At 38.6% G+C, this 22,278-nt stretch overlaps 1 protein-coding gene across 12 annotated transcripts in view; it reads left to right on the top strand.

Annotated features, from left to right (window-relative positions):
• The first annotated feature begins 4,656 nt into the window (after positions 1-4,656).
• The window catches only part of RBMS1 (RNA binding motif single stranded interacting protein 1), a 219,220-nt gene continuing 201,598 nt past the window's right edge, over positions 4,657-22,278 (top strand). For 8 of the 12 annotated variants that reach the window (XM_074009275.1, XM_074009272.1, XM_074009273.1 and 5 more), the window contains exon 1: positions 4,657-5,166. In XM_074009275.1, coding sequence (XP_073865376.1) covers positions 5,092-5,166 — 75 coding nt within the window. In that variant the 5' untranslated portion in view covers positions 4,657-5,091. Of the gene's footprint in view, positions 5,167-5,284; positions 6,294-22,278 lie in introns of those variants that run through there. The other 4 variants (XM_074009286.1, XM_074009282.1, XM_074009285.1 and 1 more) reach the window with 1 other exon arrangement.

Here is a 22,278-nt window from a genome sequence, read left to right as displayed (position 1 = left end):
AAGCACTTAATGGGTCATGCTTTCCTAGGGGTCATCTTGGCACAAAGTTTTATTAAGATTCCTTCATGAGCTCCTTCCCACAAAAGTGCTAAACATGTAGCACACATTTTAAAAAAATGTGTCATTATATAAAATTTTTAAGGCAAGCTGACCTTTTTTCTTTTCAAAAAGAGAAATGGCTAATAGCAGACTCAGATCTGGGTATGAACCGTATAAGAACCTGGGACAATCTTATGCTAGAAAGCAAAAAAAAAAAAAAAAAAAAAAAAAAAAAAGCAAGCAAGCAAGCAAGCAAACTGTCAAGACTGTTAGAGTCTGTTTTTTTGTTTTTTTGTTTTTTTTGACATGAGGCAACTTGAAGGGGCTCCTATTGCCCAAAAATGGGACAATTTGAGCACCAATAAGAATAATGACTGCAATGGGTTGAAGCAATTCAAATACAGTACATTAAAATCACAAATCCAGAATCTTACTTAAAACTGGTTAGCTTTGGAGTTTCCTAAGGGCACCAACTCATCTCCTAAAAATTGATAAATAGGAGAAATTTATCCTACCTTTCCTTTGCTATTTTAAGTTAACCAAAGAGTTGAAGAGAGAAAGTTCTTCTCCATAGACAATTTCTAACTAATAAGTGCAGAAGAAATTATAAGAGGAGAAAAACCGCAATTTGTAACTCCTAATTAGAAAAAAATAGATTGAGGTAAAACTCACAAATGTTGAAAAACATCTTGTGAATGGTTGATGGGGAACTTTATAATGAACCAGTTAGACTGATAATGCCTGAACTTCTGATCAACTTAACATCCCCAAAGATGAGACAACCAGACATTACAGTTTTCTGATGGGATACACATCACATCACATTCCCTATGTGTGCTCAGTACCATCTAGGAACTATTCTTTGTCAAAAAAAAAGTGAATCTGCATCTAATCAAACCTCTAGAACTAATCATCATTGCAAATGACACCATGAGGTTGCAATCAGCCATGTGGGATATTCTACAGGACAAATGACCCAAATCCTTTAACAAGTAAATACCAAATTTAAAAATGAGTGGGGACAAACTGTTTTATTAAGAGAGTCTTAAGAGATCTATCAACCAAATTTAATATGTGGACATTGTTTTAACGTGATTTAAATAGACAAACTACAAAAAATGATTTTTAGACAACAGTAGAAAAATGAACAAGAATTGGGTATCAGCTCACATTAATAAATTATTGTTAAATTTGTTGGGTGTGACAATGGCATTATGTTTTTAAAAAGTTATTTGTTAGAGGAAGGTACTAAAATAGTTACTGGTGAAACATGATGCTTGGGATTTGCTTTGAAACGCTCTAGAAAAATAAAAGTGTGTGTGTATGTGTGTGAGAGAGAGAGAGAGAGAGAGAAAGAGAGAAAGAGAGAGAGAGAAGATGGAAGAAACAAGAATGACAAAAGGTTGATGAATGTTGAAGCTGGATGTTAGGAACAGAGGGTTCCTCTGCTTTTGTATTTGTTTGAAAATGATCATGCTTAAAATTAAAAGCTGATTTTTTGTTTTAGAATGTTTTCACATGAAATGCAGTAAAAATACAAAAGAACTTATGAACATTAAAAGAAAAACATTGAAATGCATTCTCATGTATCAATAACCCAGAGCAAAACATCCAACATTACTATTTCTAGAGGTCTCCTTTGGCCCCTCCTTAAATACTTCATCCTTCTTCTTCCTAAGAGATACTGTTTTGAATTTTATGTTATTTTACTCTTGATTTTCCTTATAAAAGTTTTTTAAAACTACTCTACTCTTGCCCTTATTGTTACATAACATACTGTTTAGTTATTTTTTCCGTTTTTGAACTTCATACAAATGGAATCATGCTTTATGCATTCTGTTGACTTGCCTTTTTCATTCAACATCAATTTTGAAATAATCCATGTTGATGCTTTTAACTGCAGTTTATTCATTTCTGTTTCTGCAAAGACTTCCAATGTGTGCATATACTAAAACCTTTTTAATCCATTCTGCAGTTGGTAGACATTTGAGTTATTGTCTGCATATTATGAACATTCCTGTACATTTCTCCTGGTGCACATATAAAATAATTTATTTAAGATATGTACCTGTTACTGTGTTGTAGGAAACATGCAAATGAAATTGAGGAATGCCAAATTGTTTTCTGAAGTGGTGGTTAGACCAATTTATACTTTCTCCAGTAAGCAGTGTTTTCAGATTTCCCCCTCTTCCACATTTTTACCTACTCTTAATATTTTTAGAGTTCTTAATTTTTGCAAATCTGGTGAATATGAAATGGTAGAGTATTATTATTTTAACTTGCATTTCTCTTATTAATAATGAGCGTGAGCATCTTTTTATGTGTTTTCTGGATATTTGTGCTTCTGTAAAATACACATTCATTTTGTTCATATTCTAACAAGTTCTCTTTTTCTTATTGATTCTTTATACATTCTGTATATTAACCTTTTTGTGCTATATGTATTACAAGTAAGTATTTTGTGGCTTTTATCACTCTTCATAAAATCCTGCAGTGAACCAATGTTCTTAATGTTAACAGTCAAATCTGTCAGTCTTACACTGTTGTTCCCCTTATTTAACCAATCTTTCCTATTTCAGGGTCAACAAGATATTCTTCTATATTGTTTTCTAACAGCTTTATACTTTTGTTTTTCGCATCCAGGTCATGATTCACCTCAATTTTCCCCCCTCCTCCCTTGGTATGTGTGAGGCAGGGCTGCTATTTCAGTTTTTCCATGATTGCCAATTGACCCAGAATCATTTATTGAAAAGTTCATTCTTTCTCCACTGCGCTATAATACCAACTCAGTCATAAATCAAGTGTCTATATAAGTGTGGGTCTGCTTTTGGGTTCTCTAAAACAGGCTGAATTTCCATCATCCAGAAAAAAACAGTAAGTAGAACAGTCTAAGTTTGGTAGTTTCCCTTATTACCTCAAACCTAGAACTTCTGCGATTGTTCTCGATTTACTTCTCTTCCTTCTGTCACTCTTCCAAACCATCATTCCTAGTCTTCCTAAAGCACAATTTAGTTCATGTCAGTTCTCTGTTTAAAAACATTAAAGGGGCCCACATTGAAACAATATGGGAAATATTTTAGGCTCCCCTAGTCTGACAGTGACCCACTCCACCTTTCAGGTCTGCATGCACCTCAACAGTGTCTACAATATAGCAGACACAGTAAACATTAGCTTCCTTATAGGATTTTACATAGGTAAATGAGAGGGACATGATTTGCCTCCTGGCAGACCCAAAACGTGCTCACCTATACTTATATTTATTTTTTGTCAAACATGTATGATCTAGAAATTTGTCTAAACCATATGACGATTATAAGGGCTTTGGGTCTCTATTTTGTCATTGTTTTAAAGTATCTTACTAAACCTGTTTTAAAATGTTATTTAAAAATAATAACTGTTTAACAAAATAATGCATTCCAGTTGAGTTTAATTTACCTTGTGCTATTAACAAAAGACTCTCCAAAAACCAAAATGACAAAGTAATCAAGGTCTATTTAATAACAAACACTGTTTTTATTATATTTTATTAGATGTGCCGGAACCCTAATTTGAGGATGTTTGCTTACCTATGCTATCCGTATGTACGTTTTGGTATTAGCTCTCTTTTTGAGCTGGAAATATAAAAGTCTTCTGCAGGCAGCTTCGGGGACCAATTAACTCCATTAAATTATATCCAGTTATGTAGTGAACTGAACCACTGCTGGTCTGGGGTTGTCTAGAGCTGTGACAATTAGGAGATGGAGAGAGGCAGAAAGAGAGATTGATTTTATATGTCACTGAAGCACACTGCAACAATATGCCAGCGTGACTTTCAAAATGGCCTGAAAATATTCCAAACTCAGGGAGTTTCCTTGCTCCTGAGTGGGAGTTGACAGACTGTCTGGCAGCATTAGAAAGAGGCAGAGAAAAGCTGATGTCTATATTGTGTCCTCTAATAACATTCTGCCTCTTTGCGGCATCCCCCCCTTAGAAGGATCCGTCTATTTGTTGTGAGGGGTGTGTGTGTGTGTGTGTGTGTGTGTGTGTGTGTGTGTGTATGTGCTTTGCCTCCCCTTGTGCAAGGGGCATGATTTCACCTCTCACATCTGGGAAAACCAAACCGAAGGACGCTAACCCTCCCAAGGTCACCTAGATTAGTCTTGTGGCCCGGGGTGGGTGGTGGGTGGGAGGAACAGGACCCAGGTGTCCGGACTCCAGCTTTGTTGGGCATTAAATCATTTTCCTTCCCTTGTGAAAAAAAATTACCGGGCGATGGGAAGTGAGAGATTAATCAGATTTCCTCTTTTCCCTTATTTCCCCTCCCCCTTACGAAGATAAAAACTCGGGAAAGCAGAAGAGGTGCCCGCCCTGCAGTTCTTAAGCGGGGTCCCCCCCCGCATTCCCCCTCCACCCTCACTCCCACTCCCATTTCCCCACCCCCGACACAAAGCGATCTGGACTCCCGGGGCTTCCGCCAGTCCAACCGCGAGCCTAGGAGGTGAGGAGTGGTTAAAACTCAGCCCTCACCTCCGCGGGTCCCGGGCTCGGCGTCGCCCAGGCCCCGCCCCCGCCCGCCCTTCCCCCACGGCCTCGGAACGCCAGCCCCTCTCCTCTCTCCCATTCGGGCGCACCCACCCCAGATGCCGCCTGGCACCGAGCGCAGCCGCCGCTGCCGCACTTTCCACTTGTATTGATCACCTCTCAGCCCCGCGCAGCCAGCTTCCCCGAGCGGACCGCGGCCAGCGCGCCAGCCCTTGGCAGCCCCGGAGCAGTCGGGCTCCGGGAGGAAACTCCTTGGGAGCGCCCTGTCCGGGGTGCCCTCTGCGCTCTGCAGTGTCTTTCTTTCTGCCTGGGAGGAGGAGGAGGAGGAGGAGGAGGAAGAGGAGGAGGAGGAGGAAGAGGAGGAGGAGGAGGAGGACGTCTGGTCCCGGCTGGGAGGTGGAGCAGCGGCAGCAGCAGCCGCCGCCGCCGCCGCCGCCGCCGCCGCCGCCGGAAAGGGAGAGGCAGGAGAGCCCGAGACTTGGAAACCCCAAAGTGTCCGCGACCCTGCACTGCAGGCTCCCTTCCAGCTTCATGGGCAAAGTGTGGAAACAGCAGATGTACCCTCAGTACGCCACCTACTATTACCCCCAGTATCTGCAAGCCAAGGTAAAGGGGCACCGGGGGGAGATGACGGCCGTAGGAGGGGGTCCGGGGGTGCGCGCGGGGTCGGGCCCGGGGAGGGGCGCGCAGCGAGCCCCCGCCGCCCCCGGGCGGAGTTGCTGGAAGGTTGCTAACTATAGCGCTGGCCTGGGCAGAGCCGGGCGGCGCGCGGGGCGGCGGCTTCCCTGGGAGCGGAGTGCGGGGATCGGGTTACAGAAAGGCGCGGGGGGAGAGACTAGACAGGAAAGAGCCACCAGCCCCTTCCTGGCCCGGCCAGCGGGGAGGGTCGCGGGGCCGAGCGGCGCCCCTCGCCGAGCCCTGGCCGGCCGGCCGCCGTCGCCTGGCGTCCGCGTCTGGATCCGCTGGTGGCCCGGCTTTTCGACCCTTTCTCCAAGGGCCTCGCCCTGTAAGCTGTAACTCTTTGCTCCCCTCGCCGTGACGCGGAGCCTCCCGCCCCCCAGGGACGCCCCTCCACCTCCCGCGCGCGCAGCGACTGGGGTGGAGGGGCGGCGGGGCCGGGACATTTTCCTCCCCGCCTCCGGCCCTGCGCGCCCGCCCCTCGCCTCTGATCTTTGTGCGGTGTGGCACTTCACCTGGTTACTGATTTCTACTTTTACGCTGGTGTTTTGGGTAGAAAAGTGGCCAAAGTTCACTCGCGTTCATTGATGTCCTTTCTAATCTCTAGAGGTTTTGCAAAGGAGGGACAATGGGCAGATTTCAGTGCAGAGAAAGAAGTGACTTCGTATTTGGTTAAAAAAGAAACAAAAACAAAACTAGCTTATATGTTTGCCACAGATCGATTTCCAATGTTGCTTTTTAAAAAGTGACCTCGGCACACTCTGGGTAACAACAGCTGATGACATGTAGTCATACAAATTGCGCCTGGCTTTCTAGGGACCCTAGGTACTTTGTTAGTGGGCCTATCTTATTTTTACAATAAGAATTTGATGCCTCCCGAACTCATTTAAAAAAAATTGTTTGGGCCAGGAAGACTGGAAATTTCACTGCTTTGGAAGCAGCCGCCAGAATTTGGGAGGGTGGAAGTTGGACGCAGCGGCCTTCTTCAGCGTCCTTCTTCTGCCATTAACATCTATCACAACTCCGGGTGCCCTTCTAGATCACAAAAGTATCAGGTATGGATGCAGTGTACCAGCTTTCTTTGGGAGGTTGTAATCACGCTCTGCTTGCTGGTAGTTGGGCATTTCCGGCCTGATACAAAGAATCTCTGATTCAGCCTTTTCTTTCTTAGAATGTGTGTGGTCCACGTTTTCATGTACTTACGACATAACCCTGTATTTGTCTACGTAAAAAGGACACTTGTCAGTATCTAGACCAGAAATGTCCTAGCACTCCAGGGCCTCATTTTCACTTCACCCAATTCCCACTCCACTTTGGGTCACCAGAAAGCAGCAAAATGGTAGCAGCAAGGATACCCCTTATTCATCTCTGTGTAGTTTTCACAGTATTTGTTTTCAGGAACTTGCAGGAGATGCTAGTTTTCTGTGAGCTACATGGAAGGTGTTCAAAGAAATTTTGTGGCATAATCAATGCACTGCCTTTTAGATGTCTTATATATTTAATGCACTTGTTTAAATTATGCAGCATTGGGTGGCTAAAGGACAGCTTATTCAACACTTAACAATATGAATAATAAATACACCCACTCAGGTGAAGAAGAAAAAAAAACATGTTTCTACAGGCACATTTACCTTAGTAATTTTTGTATACCATTAGTAAGTTAGAAACCAAGTCCATACCATTTAATGTAGCTAATGCAATGCCATTTGGCTTTTTTGCCCTGTAAATAATTGAAGAGAGAGACAAACGGCAAGAGCCTGCTCTAGTAATTAGGGTCGGATCCCAGAAAGCTTTACGGCCCATTTTCTGAAAGTGTGCTTCCTGCATAAAGCATTTAATATTGATTTGTGTTGCGGTAAATGACATTCTCAAAACATATTTTGCTATTTCTACAATTAAATCTGAAATCCTATTATTCCGAATTTCTTTGTTTCTGGAGAAAGGTATACATACTCACTTGACCTATATAACATGGTATTAAAGTTTGGTAATTAAGTCTAAATTCCCTGTTGTACAAGTATCTTGATTATCTCAGAAGGGGACAGCTTCTAAAAATGGCACGTGACTAGATGCAAATTTTAGGTAAGCAGATTTCGGAAAAGGTAGCCCTTTTTTTTCCTCTCCCTTATGTATCTGTTGGTAGCATGGTAGTAGTGTTGAGTCATTTAAAAAAAAAATAGACTTTGGTTTGTAGTTAGTTTGAAAACAAGTGTTGCCTAATCTTCCTAAAGAGTTAATAAACTCTCTTAGGATCTGCTGTCTGTCACGATTCTTGCCTCTGTGTGTTCTTTAACCTTCCTAAACTATGGGATAGAAAACATCACTCTGTTGAAAGTACAGTGATGTGTTTGCTAGGCAGAGTTGTTTTGAAACTTCTGTTTGGAAGCTATATCAAACACTGAAGAATGGCATGGCCATCTCAAAAGTGATATCTAATTTGTGCTCAAGAGGTAGATGTGATTTTCTCAAATCTGATTCTTTTAATCAGAAGGAATAGATAATACCAGGTAAAATGGAACTTAACAGTTTGTTTTGTTATTATACTTTTAAAAGTTATATATGTCAAACCATTCTTCTTGTTTTAGTGATCCAGTCTATTTTTGTAAATTTATTTTGTAATTTTCCCCATAAAAACATACTAGTTACTTCCACATTTTATTAATTAAAAAAAAATACCATCTGTTGGGCTATATTGGAGCAAATGACCATATTGGTATACTTTGTGCTTTGACAGAAAGAAAAAAAACATTAGAAAAAGTACTATATCTCCATGAAACATAAAATAAACTTGAGGGTACTATGGAAGAGCAGGACATGAGTGGAAATGAATGCGACTGTATAATATTCATAATACTTTGGTGTAGACTTACATAAATTTCAGTAACCTGATTTCACATGCTGTTCGGTTTTTTTGTATTTCTCAGTGAGGATGGTCTTATCACAGCAGGTTCTTTTTTATCAGCTGACACATTCATTCTGAAATGTAGTTTGATGTAGTTTTGTAAACATAACCACATGTCGTCCTAAAGAATTTTCTCAATTTTAAAATGACCTATGCTGTATTATATTAAATTTAATATCCACCTTTTAGCTACACAGAAAAAAGATGTTGATAATCTAACATATTTTAACTTAAAGATTTGTATGTACACATTTTCAACCAGTGGCTGCATTAATTTCACTTATTGTAAAAGCAACCCTTGAGTTATGGTCGGTTTATTTCAAAGATACTAAGACATACATTATTGCCAGTGCATGAATGTAAATAGTTACAGGCATTGAAATACTCTATTTCTTTTGAAGAAAGGGAAGTACAAAATTTTCTTTCCATGATTACTTAGCTACATATTTTGTACCAACTAAAAGCAATTTGATACAGTTGTAATCTTTATTCACATAGTTCTAAGAATATATTTCTATAAAATATATGGAAAGCTTGATTTTTTTAAGTTTTTGTGTATAATGAAGTATTGTTTTCCACACTAAATAAATGTCTACACAAAAGATATGTTTATTTCTAAAACAAAACATAATTTTGTTTTTACACCATTTTTACATAAGTTTATGACACAGAATATATCTGAGCCTAGCTTCAGAATCTGAAAATAATGAATGATATAATTTATTCTATTAATAAAGGCTACTAGAACAAAGCAGTTTTTCTGCATTGAACTTTTGCATGCATTTTTGGTTGAATTCCTTAACTCTTACTTAGTTATAGCCAAATGAATATTGATTGTATCAATCTGTTTCTCCAGAAATTAGGAGTCCTGATTTGATACATAAAACTGTTGCGTCTAATTAAGTGGAAGTACACAGGCATAATATTGAGACATGGTGCCCTTTGTATCATAAGAAGTAACCACATTTATGAGGTAAATAGAGTTTGCTTAAAATATGTCAGTTTGGTAATGCAGTATTTTACACTGATGAATCAACCTCATTTCCTTAAGTGAGTGGGGTATTATGTATGACTATCTGGAAGTGGTTTTGGAAGGCTGAAGGACATGTAACTGTTATAACGAAGATGCATTGTAATGCAACAGTGTAGCACCCTTCTCTTCCAATAGCTATTTCTTTTGAATTTCCCATACAACCTTTTTTTTTTTCTTCCCTTATATTGGGAGCCAAATCTTAAGTTCCTTGAAGAGAAAAGGAAAAGATAGGTGAACTAGGAAAGTATTCAATCATTGAGTATCAGTATAACTATATATACCTTACATCTTTGGCAATCTTGGCTTTGAATTTTAATTCAGATATGGGGAATTTCCATGTAATATACTTTCAAGAAAAGAATTTTGACTGATATGTTGCTCTGACTTTGTATTTTGCTTAATGGTTTATTGAAACCATTTTGGCGTCTAGCTTTTGAATTGGGACAGTGAAGTTTTATCCTATTTATTGGAATATTATAGAAATAATAGATTATTATAGAAATAAGAGTATGTCAAGTTACTCTCGAGTGGAAGTGTTTATGCAATCTAAAATAGCTTATTTTAAAGAAATGTAGTAATGACATGTCCGTTATTCAAATGCAGCACCATAACATTTGGTATAAAACCAAACCAAATATTCAAAAGTTGAACGTCAGCTTGGGGATTTTATGTGGGATGAATTTAAATGTTCTGTTTTCTCTGCTGTTTTATTTTATTTATTTATTTTTGAGACAGAGTCTTGCTCTGTTGCCCAGTCTGGAGTGGAGTGGCACGATCTTGGTTCACCACAACCTCTGCCTCCCGGGTTCAAGCGATTCTGCTGCCTCAGCCTCCCGAGTAGCTGGGACTAGAGGCGTGTACCACAATTCCTCACTAATTTTTGTATTTTTAGTAGAGATGGGGTTTCACTACGTTGGCCAGGCTGGTCTTGAACTCCTGACCTCGTGATCTGCCTGCCGCAGCCTCCCAAAATGCTGGGATTGCAGGCGTGAGCCACCGCGCCCGGCCTCTGCTGTTTTATTTTAACGAATAAATAGTGAAACCTGATGGAATTCAGCTGTGCCTCACAAGAGGCAGCACTTGGATGATGGAGGTCTACCATAGGTAGTTTGGTTAGGTGATACAGAGCAAAATGTCATTTTAGAACAAACAGTGTGTGTTGAACACACATACAAATTTGAGTACATATGCAAATTTGATAATAGAAACAAAGCATTTCTTAGTCTGGTAGATATGAGGTCAACAGAAGAGTGTAGAGAGGATGGTAATAGCTAAGCCAACCACAAACTGAACATATATCTCCCATAATCTAATTCCTTAATGCATCTAGTCTCCTTAACGAAATTATGTGAATATTTTAATTTTTCAAACAAGCACTGGAAAATAAGAATGTCAAAATGATGAGAGAAAAACAAAAAGGAGAGAGAAAAAATCAACATCTGAACCTCCTGGGGAGAAAAATGTATAAAATTAAGCATTGTCATTCTCTCCCTATGTTGTCTCTTAACTAATTCTTAAGTGGATGCATTTTAGAAGATGGAGAATATGTTGGGTGTTGAATATGAAAACCTAGATTCTAAAAGTGAGGTTGGATGCTGATATGAACAGTTAACTTGCATGTAGAGCTGGCACTGTAAACATGCTAAATCAATGTTGATGGGTGATTTCCTACATTCACTGTAATATCTGTGTTCTGGATTAGGTAAAGGTTTAAGCTGGTAGTTTGTTGTAAAATTGCTGAGGCTCATGATGAAGGACTAAAATATTAGCCAATCAATTGTATTTACTGAGTGACCCCAGTACATCATTCTTTGCACTTGACACTGGGAAAGTTTAGAGAGTGGAACATCTGGTACCTGCTCTCCAGCACCTCACAAGCTACCAGGGAGGACAGAATAGACACAATACAAGAAATAAGCACAGAATATTTACAAAGTAGTACACCCACGAAAGCAGCACACCAGCTGGTGTCCTGGGTTTGAGTGACTGAGAAGGCACTAAGATATATGTAGGATTAAACACTTTGCCATGTCTTTTGCCAGAAAATGTAAAGTGCTAATAAATGCTACAATAAACCTGGGAATTTTAGAAAGAAATAGGGCTTGAAATGAATAAATGAATTTTTTACTTGATTATCAGCATTGTTTTGCATTTTTTCTGCTGTATAAATTCTTTTAAGAGTACTTAGAATTTTAAACGTATAATATTTTTTGTACTTTATGTTAACTCCTTCTCCTCAAAGTTTCATATTCAATTAATTTATTTCATCCTATTATTTTTCTAGTTTATGCTTACAAATGTGCTGTTAAGCCAACCTATTAGAGGTGTGGCCAGTTGGAAATGTAGTCCTTAAATGATGACATAGTGGTTATACAGAAGTATAACTTTGATTGTTTTGAACCATTTGAAATAATGTTTACTTCTCTGATTAGCTTTGCTCTGGCAAAGGGGAGGAAATAAGTTTGGGGTTTGTAATGCTACTAATTAGATCATTGCTTGCCTGCAATCTACACATTGATAATGTGTCTAATGTGGGCTGGCATTTCTTCAGAAAATAAAATGTTAAAAAATTATTCCTGGTCTTTAGTGGATATCTCTTTATCTGGTCATCAGCCAGCTTTAATTCTTTCAAAATACTTACGCTGCAACTAGATCCAAGTGCTTCAGGAGTCCTGTTGTCCTCCACTTGGCCTCAGTGTGGCCCCTGGAATCCATTCCTCAGGCTACCCGTTGAACAACATGTGCTATGCAGTTGGGCTGCTGGGTCCCAGATAAACAGTGATTTCAGGGAAAGGTTTTGTGCAACAAAATGAGATCATTTCATAGATGTCATAAATATTTTCACTGGTCCTGAAGGAAAAATGCATCATCTTCCCAGACACATTTCACACAATACTAGAGGTGTTTCTTCTACAAGTTGAAAAACTGAATACTTAGAATGGTAGAATTGGATGGACACATCATAGAATGCCATGCTCTGAACTTGAGTTTCTTGGGCTGGGGGGCGGGGGTGGCGGACAGGGAATTGAATTGCCAAAACAGAATTTTATATTATGAGCTTATATTTATATTATCCTCAAATAATGCTATACTATTTCCCCTGCTAAATGCTTTTTAAACGTGATGATTTCGAGTTGCAATTGGGAGTATATTTGAACTGGAGAACCCCTAAACCCTCCCTTACCAGTAGAATTACAATGAAAATTTTCACAGTTTATATAATAAAGTCTCAGATAAAATATTTAGTCATTAGGAAAAGTAAATTATATTGAAATTTGTAATATCGTCAACTTTACCTTTGTCTTCTCAACAACAATTTCATTTCATCATCCAACAGGTTTTTGACAAATGCAGACATTTATAAAAAGAAAAATTTGCCAGAAAAATGTATTTTCAAGTCACTAACTGAAATACTCCCACGACCCTCTTTGCCTCCTACAAAGCACAGTTCTGATTAATTTCATTGTTTCTAAAACGACATTCTTTTAAAAAGGTGCCTAATCTCAGCCTCTTTTCAGGTTTCATTCCACATGATCACTTGCATACTTCTATTTAAAAAACAATAAACACAGAAAGAATTACCTATCAGAGAATGGGCTACTAGATGATGTTTTTCTCATGCTCTGTGTGATTTGTTCAAAAATTGGGTATACCTTAACTTATAAGTGAGTTGCATTTCCAACAATTTTATTCCAAACAGTTAGCTTGTCATTTGGTTATTTAAAACTTCAAATTCATTTCATAAATAAATAGTTATACTTAATGATATGGTCCCCAGCGAACCTATGAGAGTCTGTAAAAGTAACCCACTTTATAATTCACATACAGTTCTCTACTAATACTGCCATTGAACCAAATCACCACATCAGATGTTTCTTGGAGAGAGGGGTGAGTTTTCAGAGTTAGATTTCCAGGAACCCGCCTTTGCTTTCTTTGGGTGAGTGGGAAGACAGGGTTCTTCTACAATCTTTCAACAAGGCTTTGAGCTTTTATGACAGGGGAGGGGTTTCAGCTTGTGAGGTCAGCTTGTGAAGTCACAGGGATCAGGGAGTTTGTGCTGGAGCTTCCTCTGGGGGTCGCCTGAGAGCCCTCTTCACTTCTAGACCCACTCACCTGTTTTCTTGTGCTGGCCTCAGAGATAAACTCGTTCCCTTTTCCCCTTAATTAAAATAAAATCTTTTTCTTTTTAAGAGCCGAGGGTTCCTAGTAGTGCTTCTCATGCTGAGCTTACCACTACTAGATTACTACAGCCTCACAGCTTTTCTTAACTCTCCTTTAGCCTTGAATCAAACAAACATCTCTTGAGGCTGGTAACCAGAAGGAAGCAAAAAGACAAAGTAAAAATTCTATCTTTTCCACTTCTCTTTTTACCTTTTCTTGGTTCGTTGATGCTTCATAACTCTTTAGGGAATCCCCAGACCCCACACCTCCTTGAGAATCCGATGATGGCGTAGTTTTGTTTTGTTTTGTTTTGTTTTTTTTTTTTTGAGACAGAGTCTCGCTCTGTCGCCCAGGCTGGAGTGCAGTGGCCGGATCTCAGCTCACTGCAAGCTCCGCCTCCCGGGTTTACGCCATTCTCCTGCCTCAGCCTCCCGAGTTGCTGGGACTACAGGCACCCGCCACCACCCCCGGCTAATTTTTTGTATTTTTAGTAGGGACGGGATTTCCCCATGTTGGCCAGGATGGTCTCAATCTCCTGACCTCGTGATCTGCCCGCCTCGGCCTCCCAAAGTGCTGGGATTACAGGCGTGAGCCACCGTGCCCGGCCGATGGCGTACATTTTCATTAACCTCAAATGTTTACCTAGAATCAGCCTGTGGAGCACAGGTTAAGAGCCTTACCCAGGGTGGGGAGCAGTGGCTATGCCTATAATTCCATCACTTTGGGAGGCCGATAGGGGAGGATTGCTTGAAGCCAAGAATTCCAGACCAGCCTGGACAACATAATGAGACACCGTCTTTGGTCGGGGCGGGGGGCGGGGGGGGGGGGGGGGGGGAAGGAATCCCTATCCTGGAAGGAAGACAAAGACTGAACAAATCTATGCTTAAGAGGATGAATCAGATCAGACCAGAGATCGCTTCATGTTTTTTTCTGCGTTGTAGCTCAACAGACTCTGATGAAGAGCTGCACAAAAGCCAGTGTCCTGCAGAGTGGGGTTAGGTGGCGTGAAGTCCATACCCCTATCCAGCAAGGGTTTGAACAGTTTCACAGTGTGTTTAGTTTCTCTCTTCTCCTCCACTCCTGCTCTCCAATTTTCTTGTTGTACTCTTAGAGTTAAGCCACTCTGGACTGACTTCTGTCCACTAACAGGTGTGTGTGATCGTGGTAGATGCACCAGTGTGACCATCGTATAAGCTACTCCCACTCCATCTGCCGGAATCAGGGGCCAAGTGGGTCTGACGTAATTTGGCTAAAAAATCTTTACTACTTCTTAATGCTGTAGACTATGATTAAGAATTGGTAACAACAGTTGCCCCAGATTTGGGTTTTCTTTTCTGATTCCTTATCCAATTTTATATGGAAATTTTAAATAAAATTGTATTTGGTAATGTATAAGTGTGTTATGGAACCATAGACATGATGTAATACTTTGAACAAAAGTACATAATTAGCATAATAGAAAGTATTTATATGGTAAATGTATACTCCTAATGAGATTGAAACTTAAATATGATAAAGTCAAATAGCAAGCGGTTTACATTTTTTTCTTAACCCATACTAAAATTTAAAATTACATATAACCATTTTTTCTACTTTTTGAATACTAGTTATTCTTTACCTTAAAAAATAATCAAAAAGTTGTGTTTTTATATTGGCAAAAACCTAAAAACAGATGTGTTTCTTATTTGGTAGTAGTTTCTCAGACTTTAAGTTTAGCAGCAGAAATGTTTAACCTTGATTTTCTTTCCTTTTTTTTTTTTAAGAGAGATTTTTTTTAACCTACAAATAGGATTTAAAATGACAGTGGGTGATATCTGGTGTTCTTTTCTGCCTCTCTATCTCTGTCACAAAATTCAAATTCATGTTTCAGCAGTACAGGATGTTCTTCAGTACACATCCTTTGAGCCTTCAAAATTTGATTTGACTGTGTGGTCTGACGATAGCATGTTGAGATAAGTACATTTTGATAGTAATCTGTGCCCGAGCCCTAATGAGCATCTGCTTTCTAGGGCGCCACAACAGCACCTTTCTTTGTTTCCTCTCCCTTTGCTTCTTTGATTTGAATCTTGTTACATCCTGCAAATGGGTCATTTTTGTTTGTTTTTCAGTATGCAAATCCTCCTATCTCCCTTTTTTAGGGAAAAAGAAACCCGATATTCTAAATATAAATGAATGCACAGGGAATTTTAAAGGAGTCTTCAGGAAGTGCACAGCTATAGTTCTTCTATTAGCAAATCAGACATATTATTCTAAAAATCATCTAGTTAATTTGATACAGATGGAACTACCTGGTCAGTTTAATTAAATTCAATAATTACTTACTGTGCAGGCATGGTATTAGGCCCTGAAAGGTGCAATATGTAATTAAAACATAGTGTGCATCATCATAATGCACAGTGGAATAATTTTGTTCAAAACTTCTATAGTGCACAAATTTTAAATCTATAGGTTGATATACTCATGTAATAACCACTCAGGTGATGATATAACATTTCCAGAACCAGACAACATCCTTAGTTGTACCCATTAAACGTAACTACTAGTGTGACTTCTGTCTTTGTTGGTTGGTTGTATCCATTCTTGTACATCATAAAGATGAAACCATATTATATATATCCTTTTCTGTCTGGCCTCCTTAGCTCATTATTATTTTGTTTTGAGTCACTGATGTTATGTGTGCAATTGGTTCTCTTTTTAATGCTATGTGTATTCCATTACAGGATATATTGTATCAAAATTTATTTATTCATTCTATTATTAATGGGCATTTGGATTATTTCAATTTAAGACTATTTTGAATAAAATTGTATCAAAATTTATTTATCCATTCTATTATTAATAGGCATTTGGATTATTTCAATTTAAGACTATTTTGAATAAAATCACTGTAATTGTCTTGTTCATATCATGTGTTCAACATATGCACTTACACCTAAGAGAGGAATTTGTAGGTCATAGGATATGTGTATGTTCAGCTTGGGTAGACACTACCAGTTTTCTCCTGCCAGCAAAGCATGAGAAATCTAATTGCTTTGCATCCTCACTAAAACTTGATATTGTCAGTCTTTTAACTTTAGCCCTTCTGGTGAGTGGGTATCTCATTGTGGTTTTAATTTGCATTTTCTTGATGATTAATGATGTTGAGCACTTTTACAAATATATTCATTGGCCAATTAGGTATCCTCTTTTGAGAAGTCTTTTGCAAAATTTAGCCATTTAAAAAAAAATAACAACTTTATTGGGATATAATTTACATACCATGCAATTCAACTTTTTGTTCACTTTTTAAATTGGGTTCTTTTTTTAATTAGTTTGTAGGTTTTAAAATATATTTTGGATACAATCCTTCATCAGACATATGTATGAAAATATCTTCCCCTAATTTTCAGTTTTCGTTTTTACTCTGATTGATAGTTTTAATAAATAGAAGTTCTTAATTTTAATGAAGTAAAATTTACCAATCTTTTATGATAATTGCTTTTTGTGTCTGTTTAAGAAATTTGCTTACTTTAAGATTGTGAAGGGGTTTTTTTTTTTTTTTTTTTTTTTTTTTTTTTTTTTTTTAACATTTCCTACTAGAAGCTGTGTTTTATCTTTTACATTTAGGCCTGCAATCAATTTCCAATTAATGTTTGTGTTTGGTGTGGATAGCATCAAGATTTGTTATTGTTGTTTGTTCCACCGCCCCCCTCCCCGCCCCTCAACAGGCCCAGTATGGCTATGTTATTGATCCAGCCCCATTTATTGAAAAGACATTTTCCTCCTTTGAATTTCATTGTTGCCTTTGTTGTAAACCAGGTGACCATGTTTGTGTGGTTCTTTTTCTGCACTCTTGCTTTTTTTTTTTTTTTTAAAGGCAGTCACACTGTTGCCCAGGCTGGAGTGCAGTGGTGTGATCTAGGCTCACTGGCAACCTCTGCCTCCCAGGTTCAAGCAATTCTCATGCCTCAGCCTCTTGAGTAGCTGAGATTACAGGTGTTCGCTACCATGCCTGGGTAATTTTTTTGTATTTTTAATAGAAATGGAGTTTTGCTATGTTGGCCAGGCTGGTCTTGAACTCCTGGCCCCAAGTGATCCATCACCTCGGCCTCCCAGTGGATTCTTGCTCTGTTTCATATGTATCCTTGTGTCAAAACTAATTACTATAGCAATATAGTAAGTGCATATTCTCCAAAGTGCTCTTAACTATTCTAGGTTCTTTGCATTTCCTTATAAATTTTAGCATCGGCTTATCAATTTCTGTACAAATAAATCTGCTAGGATTTTTATTGGAATCATACTATTTCTGTACATCAATTAAGGGAGAATTGATATATTAACACTAATGAATCTTCCAGACTTCAAGGATGGTATATCTCTTATTTATTTATGAATTTACCCCTTTAAGTAATTAATAATAAAACACAATGAAAAGTTATTGTTTTAAGTACTTGTTTCTTAAATACATCCAAAGACTTCTTCAAGATCTGTATTATGATAGTTGGCATAGGTTCTATGAAGAAAATAATTCTTTTGAAGAGAGAGAGTATGTTTATTATCACAGATCAAAATTAATTTTGAAAAGGAGCTTGCCACTGAAACTTTACTCTTTAAGAACAGATGACGTTCTTTTTGATTTTTCTTGAATGCATGTCAAAATATAACTGTGTTTCCCCTTTATACTCTTTATTCTCTTTGTTTATTTGATGGCTTTGTTTATTTGATGTTGTTGTGACACCCCATCACCCTGCCTTATATATTTATAAACATAATAATAAATTGAAAATTAGTTTTTTTGGAGGCTTTTCTGACATCTCTTATGATTTTTTAATATGCCCCTGATATTGTGAAAGCAAAGATTGGGAATTGCTGCTTAGATACTAACTTCTAAGCAATAAAACATGCTGCTCAATGGACTTCAGTTCCTTCAAACCTTTTCTTAGATGTTCCAAAAATCTTTTATATATGTATGTATATTTCATGCTTTATATTGAAAGTTTTAAGCTTTGATCATTGCCATATTCAGCCAACCAAAAACAACTACATAGAACCTTCAAAGCTTATTAGTTCTGGCTAGGTTAGCCTAGGTTGAGTAGGAGGTTGAATAGATGACTTCTGAAATTCCTTAAATTCCAAATTTTATGATTCTGGGAATTTATAACATCCAAGAATTACAGAATGTTAGAATGGGAAGGAACTTTAAGATCATCTGGTCAAAGCCACTCATTTTACAGATGAGAAAGGCTACCCAAGTGTAGAGACAGAAGTAGAGCTCTAGGGAGGCAGAGAGGGGATGTGGCAGAATAGCCAGAGCTGGGGAGGGTCTGGGCATGACCTCACAGCACTGGTCAATCCATGGCCTGCAGAGGAAAAAGGGAGAAGGGAGACCACACAGGAGCTTCAGCGTCACTCCAGGAAACTGATCACAGGTTGGATGGGATGCGAATGGGGCCAGTGGCACCAGCTGGTATCTGAACAGGAATCAGTAATGTTCACTCTGTCTGAGGTCACCTGGCAGTCAGGGCCAGCCAGACTTGTGTGCTTTCTACAACTAGCATAGCTGCTTCTCTTGGTTTGGCAGAACAGCAACATCCAGAGCTGATTCTGCCTTGCTCTTATGTGTCTAACCTGTTGTAGATGAGCTGGGTAGCCCATAGCTGCGCCCTGCTCACACTCCATGGCTCCTGGCCTATTTATGGCCTTGTTGTGTTTCTGAAGTCTTTCTTTGCCACATTCCTAAAGATTTTTGCTGTTGTGGCTGTGGGGCCATAACCCTCTTCACTTTTTCAGTATGCCTGAAATTTTCCCAGATTGGCAGGTTGGACTCAAACTACTTCATTCTTGCTAAACTTTCTCTATCCTGCCATCACTACCTGTTGTAATTAGTTTGGTCAACAACAACAACAACCCAGTGAGGCTCTGATTAAACACCACCTCTCTCTGTTGAAGCCAACCCTTTCCAATGGGAACCACCTTCCTAATGCAAGCACTCCACATTGGTCTCTTGTTTTTTTTCCCTGAGCTAGCTGAATACACTTGGCAGGTGGGCAGCCTTCAGGAATCATCATACAATTAGGCTTCAGGAGCTCTGTTTTAGTCAATTATGTGGATAACCTCGGAAAAACAAAATGCACGGTAGGTGGCATCAACAAGCTCATTGTGCCTTTGGGCACGGCTTTTCCCTCGTGCTGTTTGGATCATATACTCATTAAGTCCACCAGCTGAAAATGTCACAACTGGCTGTGTGCCATGCATTAGGGAAATCAAATACAGGAGAAATTGGGATATATTGAGCAAATAAAAGAGAATGATTTTTCCACAATTTACAAAAGATTTACCAGTAAAAATGCCACCTTAGTTCATTTACATATTTTCAAAGATGATTACAGGTCACTAACTCTTTGATAGAAAGTGTAATTTAAACTTAAGCTATCAGGAACCATGGCATACTAAAGATTAATTAGGTATTAGGATAAATGGTTTGTGCAATTTCTTAAGTCTTTTGAAAAGGATGAGTTTGTTTTATTATATTTGATTTATACGCAACTTCTTAGGATTGTATGATTGAGTAAAAGCAAGGCACAATTGTAGCTAGCTTTGTTTGTTTTTGTTTATTTCTCACTGTTTTAAGGGTCCTTTGCCCTGGTTGGTTCAAAACTTTTCTTCCCGTAAGTGTGTGTGACCATAACTGGTGAATTTTTGAAGCGTTGGGATACACAGAAGGAAAGGACCATGGACAATTTAAAATCGTGTTATCTGTAAGAAACCTAAGTTTTATGTGTACCATTATTATTTGACAAGTGTCATAGTCAAGGAGGTCTCCAGTGAGGAGGTGTGTTGTAAGAATGGGGAGAGACATGCCTTTGTAGACAGCATGCAGTGCCTTTTGGGTAGAGCAGTTGGCACACTAGGACTAGAAGACTGTCTTGGTTGGAACTGAGAGAATCATCTTAAACAACATGCTGAGCCAAAACATTTTTTGATGTTAATAATATTCATGTGTAAATAGATTGTTTCTAATCTCTCCAAAATCATAGCAGTAGCTTTGTACTTGGACTTCCTTTACTTGTTTAATTTTCAACAGCAAAAGATGGGCATGATGAACACCTTAAAAGTCATGTGGATTATTTGTCTGAGTTAAAAATGTATGTATTCAATCAGAAAAATATAAAGTCTAAAAGGAAAGTGAGGGTAAAATAAGCAGATGAGGAATTATTATCCCTGGAAATACAGGGAATTTTCTTTTTGATACAAATTTACTTCCTAAAATAAAAGTTTCTAGAGTTAGTACCTTTCATCAAACTTTCTTAACATAATAGGAAGCTTTTAGCAGTTTACTCACATTATCTAAGAATCTGCAGGCAATTTAAAAAAAAATAGGCAGGCGTGGTGGCATACACCTGTAGTCACAGCTACTTAGAGGCTAGAGCAGGAGGATCCATTGAGCCCAGGAGTTTAAGGCTAGTGAGCTAGGATTGTGCTACTGCACTGAAGCCTGGGTGACAGAATGAGATTCTGTCCCTTAGGGGGGAAAAAATGCAGGCAAACTGAAGCAAGTATTTTACACATTATTTTAATTAATTTATTATTATTATTATTATTTTGAGACAGAGTCTCTCTCTGTCACCCAGGCTGGAATGCAGTGGTGCAAACATGGGTCATTGCAACCTCAACCTCCTGGGCTCAAGTGATCTCCTGTATCAGCCTCCGAAGTAGCTGAGACCACAGGCATGCACCACCACGCCCTGCTAGATATATGCAATTCTGTATTGGTTGTGTGCTCACTCTTAGGCCGCCTGTAAAGTTTCATTCTTTGGATGCTTGAGAAATGGAGACTGCTTACTAATTTGATTTTTGTTTCTTCTTATATTTTAACTTTCACTAAGTGACATTTCATTTAGACCATACTGTATAACATTTAATGCTGGGGGAAAAAGACTGAGAAAGTCACAAAGTATCAGGAAAGGAAAGGCATAGCATGAGGTTACATGTGTATTTAGAAATAGTTTTGTATCATACTTTATAAACAGTAATTTGTATACATGCAGGCTTCCTTTACAAGAACGTAAGATCCTTAAAGACAAGAAGTGTATTTTGTTCAGTTTTGTGCCTATTACAATGTTTTGCACTTGGTAGGTATTTATTGAATTAAATCTGTATTTTTTGTTTACCAACATGATAAAGAGGAATATGAGAGACAGACAGAATTCTTTAGTGATGAAATGCTTCTGCTTCAAATACATACGTGATTAGGATAAAAATGAGCTTTTAGCCTGAATTACCTAAGTAATGGTCTCAATCTCAAGCTTTACTATGAGACTTGCTCATAGTGTCCCCAAAGGTGATCACTACTAAGCTAGTTTGTTGTTGTACATAAACACTTCATAAAATGCAAAAACCAAATAGTCAATGACTATCTTAAATATAATGAATATAATGTGTATAGCAAAGCGGGGGTGGTGGACAGGTGCAGTGGCTCATGCCTGTAATCCCGGCACTTTGGGAGGCCGAGGTGGGTGGATCACTTGAGTCCAGGAGTTTGAGACCAGCCTGTGCAACATGGCAAAACCCCATCTCTACAAAAAATACTAAAATTAACTGGATGTGGTGGCTTATGCCTGTAGTCGCAGCTACACGAGAGGCTGAGGTGGGAGAATTGATTGAGTCAGGGAGGCGAAGGTTGCAGTGAGCCAAGATCACACAACTGCGCTCCAGCCTGGGTGATGGAGTGAGACCCCTTCTCAGAAAAAAAAAAAAGAAAGAAAAAAAGAAAGAAATTGGGGGGCCCATTCTACTCTGTTAGTATAATTTAAAAAATAGCATATGGATGGGGCATTATTAATTGAAAAGCAATTAAATTTTTAAAAGCAAAATAAATGGCTACATATCTAAAAACTATATTTCTTAGGATTTGCTGAAGGTTTCTAAGGACCTAGAACTGTGTCTGACAAGAATATGTGATTCT

The sequence above is a fragment of the Macaca fascicularis genome, chromosome 12 (assembly GCF_037993035.2).
Source record: "Macaca fascicularis isolate 582-1 chromosome 12, T2T-MFA8v1.1".
Taxonomy (NCBI): domain Eukaryota; kingdom Metazoa; phylum Chordata; class Mammalia; order Primates; family Cercopithecidae; genus Macaca; species Macaca fascicularis.
Note: the sequence above shows the minus strand (reverse complement) of the source record. Positions and strands in the feature narration are given on the sequence as shown.